This window comes from Corapipo altera, unplaced genomic scaffold, assembly GCF_003945725.1.
Source record: "Corapipo altera isolate COAL_440 unplaced genomic scaffold, ASM394572v1 239, whole genome shotgun sequence".
Classification (NCBI taxonomy): domain Eukaryota; kingdom Metazoa; phylum Chordata; class Aves; order Passeriformes; family Pipridae; genus Corapipo; species Corapipo altera.
The window spans coordinates 737,533-743,532 of NW_020884938.1; the positions used below are offsets into that span (position 1 = coordinate 737,533).

General features: G+C 50.1%; 1 protein-coding gene across 5 annotated transcripts in view; it reads right to left on the reverse strand.

Moving 5' to 3' along the window:
* FAM118A (family with sequence similarity 118 member A) overlaps positions 1 to 5,930 on the reverse strand; it is a 10,728-nt gene extending 4,798 nt beyond the window's left edge. For 2 of the 5 annotated variants that reach the window (XR_003530514.1, XM_027660779.1), the window contains exons 1-7: positions 5,029 to 5,361; positions 4,833 to 4,964; positions 4,556 to 4,611; positions 3,442 to 3,694; positions 2,287 to 2,508; positions 1,463 to 1,591; positions 394 to 679 (exon numbers count right to left, since the gene is read on the reverse strand). Coding sequence is in view for 4 of the 5 variants with exons in the window: in XM_027660779.1 (XP_027516580.1) it covers positions 394 to 679; positions 1,463 to 1,591; positions 2,287 to 2,508; positions 3,442 to 3,694; positions 4,556 to 4,611; positions 4,833 to 4,964; positions 5,029 to 5,076 (1,126 nt within the window). In the remaining variant the exon portion in view is untranslated. Of the gene's footprint in view, positions 1 to 393; positions 680 to 1,462; positions 1,592 to 2,286; positions 2,509 to 3,441; positions 3,695 to 4,555; positions 4,612 to 4,703; positions 4,965 to 5,028; positions 5,362 to 5,760 lie in introns of those variants that run through there. The other 3 variants (XM_027660782.1, XM_027660781.1, XM_027660780.1) reach the window with 3 other exon arrangements.
* Positions 5,931 to 6,000: the final 70 nt, after the last annotated feature.

The following is a 6,000-nucleotide window of genomic DNA, read 5'->3' on the forward strand; positions in this document are numbered from 1 at the left end:
CAGCCAGGTTATCCCACCAGGTAATTCCTTCAATTCCTTCAGTCTCTTCTCCTGACACATCAGATTTCAGATAATATAACACTCAACAGGCTGGAATAGTTCACGCCAAAGAAATCTGCAAAGTGAACATCTTTACCAAATGCTAACAAAAAAGGCAAACTCAGAATTCAAGATTAGAGTTGCAAGAATCCACAGACCTCCAAAATCCACAGATTCCCAAAAACAGATCTGGTCACAGTTTGGCCACGTGTTCCAGCCCTGCATGTCCCTCAGGAGCCCAGGAGCTGCACACGAGGTCAGCACCTCGTGCAGGGCTCACACAGGGCACTGCTGGGCACCTGTTCAATCCAGCCTGGGCTGGTGAGGAGGCCATGTGCCCTGGATTTTCCTTACCTGGGCTCCTCTGCTTGCAGATCTGAGCAGTGAGATCCTGGACGTACTCTGGGAATTGCTGGAAGCAGTCCCCGTAGGACACCACCTTTATCCCGTGCAGCAGCATGTCTGCCTGCAGCTTGAAAAAGTGGTCTTCGTTTTCTTTAAGCACCAACATGTAATGCTCTAAATCCACTTTGTTCTTTACTGTGTAAAGAAAAAGGGCTTGGAATATCTGGTCACGCAGAGTCTCCCCACAGCCCAAAAACAGGAAGGACTTGGTCCGGTACAAGTTCTGAAGAACCTCCTGTGAAGGGACAGAAACAAACAAAAGCCACATTTACTTCAGCAGCCAAAGCCAAGGTCAGGACTTCTAAAATAAGCCAGGCTGAAAAGGAGCAGCAGAGCAGAACCTTCTCTAGGGAGCTGAAAGAAGCAAATGTTTTAGGACCAGGCCAAACTGACATTTTGTAACTATTGTTTCTACCAAAAAAGGAAAAAAATCCAAGTTGTACAAATACATGGGGGTTAGAACTAGGTGACCTGTAAGGTCCCTCCCAACCCAAGCCATTCTGTGAAGTTTAAACAGACACATAAATGTTGCCAGCAAGGGAAATTAAATTGAAAGAATTGTGATGACAGAACATTGGGTCAGCCTGTAAATAAGGAGAATTAATATTCTTGACCAAATGTTTGAGTTCCTAAACCAGCTAAGATATGACATTCAGTCAAGGATCCAGAGCTGGTAACAGCTTAAGCCCCTAAATCAAGAATCCAAGCAATCATATGGTGATGAATCCTTGTCCTGGCGTCCAGTATTTTGGGGCTCCTGTTCTTTCCTAAGACAAATACAAAGAACTGCAACTGAGACATCCAGCTGAGGGGTTTGACTGTGATTTAGCAGGAGTTTATGAGGGCACTGCCCTGGCAACACAGCTGCCTTTCTGAATAATTCTGAATCATTTCTCTGGGCCCCAAGTATTTCATTTATATGACCCCACACAGCCCCAGCCTTAGGTAACATGTCTGCAGTGATTACGATAAAACAGCTTGGCAAAACATGGTAAAAAAATGTAAAGATCACACAAACCATGACTTCAGGATCCTGAGTAACATCCTTATATCCCGAGGGATCGAGCACCATTCCACAGGGATCTGTGTACAAGCCGTGAATGTGAAGAACTCCATATTTTATGTGGCCTCTCGCCCACTGAAGAACCTGAAGCAAATCACACAGTTATAATGGACCACAATCACCAGCATCCTGGAAAACTAAACAGCTGGACTGACTTACAAACCACTTAAAGCAGCAATAACTCCTTTTGCACTTCCCTGCAGCAAGAGATTGTAATTGCTAATCACACAGTTCACTTAAAATCATAATGAAGAGGTGATGGCTGATCCTGCAGCTGTTTCTGCCTTTTGGGGCTAAACAAGCATTCAACCAAGCAGCAAATTCCAGCAGCTGACAGGAAAGGTATGAACAGCACAATACCTACCAGCCAGGTGAAATCCTGCTTGGGATTTTAACAATGACTTCACAGAAGTTAAATAAATCTGTGGGTTTTTCACAGTGAACGTGGGGAACTGGTCAATAAACGAGTCACTGAAATTCTCCTTGGTGACTGTTACCAGATTACTCAGAGTAAAGAGACACGTAAAAGAAATGCCTGGGCATCTGCTGCAGCTTATAGATATGCTCTACCAATTAATTAGTGGTGATTGGTTCTCCAGGGAACACTGTCCTGGCACCCAATCACCTCTGAGCCCCCCCAGCCTCTCAGGGGGGCCAATCTCAAACTACGACACCAGCTTTAGTCTTGACACTGTTTAAACAGGAAAACATCTTTCAATGAAGCTTTTGAGCTGCCTTGTTTTATATTAAATCTACTAATTTTACTGCTCTCATCATACCTTATCCTTATCTTTAAGGTCTAAAGATTCCATAGGTTTGCCCTGTTGCTGACCAAATATCTCGAGCAAATTATCATAGTTTGTGGTCAGAACCATTGTGCCTCTCTCCATGAGCCTCAGGATGGACTGCAGGACCACAGGGTTCTGGATGTGCTGCTCCAAGTTATCAAACACCTCCATCAAGCAATCCTGGAAGAAGTTGGGCTTCGTGTCCCCGGTACGCTGAGGAGAGAGCAGAGGAACACTTCATCAGCTCCATGATCCCTGCCTCCCACAGGAACACACTTCACCTGGATACTTAATGCCAGAGCACAGAGGGCTTGCACAGCACACCAAGCACAACCACCCAAAATAAATCCCAATTGATTTTCCAGTGGTGCCTCCACTCAGTGTAGCTCCAAACATTAGGCTGGGGTTCTCAAGAGAGCTTGTAATACAGGTACAAGAAAACAGCACTAAAATTACCATTCCCTGGGTTCAGAGTCTGGGATATACTATCGAAGTTGGCATTTCCTTTTTTTCTGTTTTGTCCTTCCTGGCTGAGAAAACTGTTATTAATGATTAAAGCTACCACAAACACACACAGAGTCCCCTCAGAAGTGGGGTAATTATCACACTGGGCCTGTAGAGAGGCTCCCCACATGTTGCAAAACACTCCCTACAGCCTATACTTGGGGCTGTGTCTGTCACCCTGAATATTTCAGCTAAAAGGAAGACTTGGCAAAGGGCTTAACAGAGTCTGAAAACCTCTGGAAACTCAGTGGATGGTTGAGAACCTGGGCGTGTAGGGACTGTCCTTAGGGAAGTGATTCACTCTGTGTGGCCAAGGCCATCAGTAGGGTCAGGGCCTACCTGTATTTTCCTCCTAGTTTTTTCCACAGAGCTGCAAATTCCCCTTTCATTTCCCAGAAGTGAGTCACAGCGAATATTTAACAGTCAGGACTCCCGCTTGCATTAATTCTGATGAAAGCTGACTCACACTAAAAGCCAGGGATGTTTTAGGCTCTCCAAAACATATGGTGTGCTACGTGATTGCCCATAAAATGGCCATTTGCACCAGAAAAAAGGTCAAGTTTTGGAAGCAGGTTTTTGTTGGTAACTGAATAGAAGCATGAAGTGGTTTTAGAAACGAGCAGAGGTCACAGACACACTCACTGGTGACATCTTCCTGATGAGATCGTGGGCGACCACGAGCAGGTCCCTCTCTTTGGTGACCTTCTTGCGGAATTCCGCCACGTCCCCGGGGTGCAGCACCTCCAGCTGCTCGGCTGCTCCCAGCACGGCCTCGATGCAGCTCCTCCAGGAGCACAGGGCCGGGATTCCCGGGGCCACCGCGGCGCTCACGCCCGTCCCGAGCACCACCAGCAGCTCCCGCGGCTGCTTCCGCACCAGGCTCTTCAGGAACTTTCTGGAAAACACAAAACAAAAATTCCTCGTGCACAGCCCGCATTTCCTGCCAATCCTGAAGGCATGATGTTTCAAAGAAACAATTTTTTGTTTTGTTTTGTTTTTTGCTGGGAAGCAGCAGCATCTTCATTCTCATTTGTGCTCAGTGCAGGATACGTGAACACAGCAGTCATGCTGGTTCAGATCAAGGGTCCATCCAACTCACTGCTCAGATGTTACTACCCACAGATCCCTCTCAGAGGTGAATCTGTGCTGTGTCCACACTCCCTGCACAAACCAGCACAGGGAACTGTCAGGACAATCTTTCTTGATTACTCAGCAGAGAAGTGAAAATGCTTTTAAACCATACAGCGAAATCACTTCTGTACGAACAGGGATCGCAGTACCCCTGACTTTCCAACTACCTTTACAGATCTTTCAATTCCTGGTGACATGGATGTCTAACACCTCTTGTTTCACAAGCACCTGAAACTGTCTAACTCAAACTACAGTGTTTAACTTGAAATGGCCTCAGGCAAAGCAATAAATAAATGTTGACAGGGTTGCCAGCTCCTGCCTACAAAGAAAATGCGTCTGATGACCCCCCATCCCTGCCTGCTACATTCAGCCCAAATTGCTTCCTCTCAGGAAGTTCATTATTCATTCCTCACAAACGGCTTAACTGAGCATGAAGCACTCGGTCAGTGGAGAAACCAGTTACTGGAATCACTTCAAGTTTTCATGCATGATGTTCTTGTATCCAATATTCATTAGTTTATGCCCCCTGTGGTTTCAGATTGTCATTGAGACACTTAAATAAATACCTATATGTGTGTACATAAACACACAGACATATAAACATAACCTTTCCAACACAAGTTACCTGGATTTCTGCTCACTTCTAATTGTGGCTCGTTCTGGTGAATCCATCTCTGAGCCCTGAACAAAACAAAAAGCTTTATTAATTACAGTAGCAACTTCCCAAATTCAATAAAAGCATCATCTCACCACAGGCTGCTGTCAATACCAACATTTCAGACCTCGCTGTTTCCTTCTAGCTCCCGGATTTGGTTCCTGGAAGCAGGAGCTGTGCAAGGAAGCGGGAGCAGCGATCCCCCACCTCTCACGGGTGAATAGCTGCAAGTGAGAAGGGGTCAAACCTCCCCGCGGTCGGAGCACCGGGAACTGCTCTGGAACATCCCCTGGGACTGCCCAAGGGCGGGGGCAGCCGCTCGGCCACCGGGTTCCCTCGTGGCACGGTGGGAGCCGCGGTGATGCGGGAACAGCCGGGATGGGAGCCGGGATGGGAGCGGGGATGGGAGCGGGGATGGGAGCCGGGATGGGAGCCGGGATGGGAGCCGGGATGGGAGCCGGGTCCTCGCTCCGAACACAAGGCGGGGACATCCAAACACCTCCTAATTTCCCCTTTTTTTTTTTTTTTTTTTTTTTTTTTGCTGCTCAGGGCACTAAGTTTCATTTAAGGATCTACCTACGAAACAAGAAGACTGAAGCTCCGAGCCAAAGGTTTAACGGGACGAGCGTTCCCAGGGAGTTCCATGCCTGAAAACCGCCCCGAACGCTCCAACCCCACGGCAGCCGCGGACAAAGGGATGCTCCGCACCCCGCCCGCCGTTTCCCTGCGGGAAAAGCCAGGCCGGGAGCAGGAGGCTGGGCAGGAGGACAGCGCGGGGATGACCCGGAGGGATTCCCAGCCTTGCAGCCGCCCGGGAAACAGCCGCACTGCCGGCGGGTTCCGGCGGCTCCCGAGGCAGGGCTCGCTCACGGGGTTTGGGTAAAACCGGCCCCAAACCCGCGGCCGGCGGGACACGGACACATCTGAGCCCCGGGGACGGAGATGGGAGCGGCCACGGCTCCCGGAAAACGCTTAAAAACCCTTAAATACCCTGCCAGGCAAACCCCGAGAGCCGCGGGGCTGTGACACACCCGGGCTCAGCGGCAGCAGAGAGGGACCCCGCGGAACAGCGGGGTCGGTGCCGAGGGAGCCTTAGGGAGGAGAAGGACGGGGGTGAGAGGAACGCAGAGCTAAATCCAGAAGGGAGAAGGAGCAGGAGGAGGCGGCAGCGTTACCTTCCGCAGCTCTACCGGCGAGGCGGGGCTGGCGGCGGCCGCCGCATCCCGGGGCGCGGTGCGGGGACAGCGGGTGGCACAGCGCGGCTCACCTGGGCACGGCTCACCTGGGCACGGCTCACCTGGGCACGGCTCACCTGGGCACGGCTCACCTGGGCACGGCCACCGGGGCAGGGACAGGGGGCAGCTCCGCTCGGCGCATCCCACCGCCGACAGCCACAGCCTCCTCCCCTCCCCTCT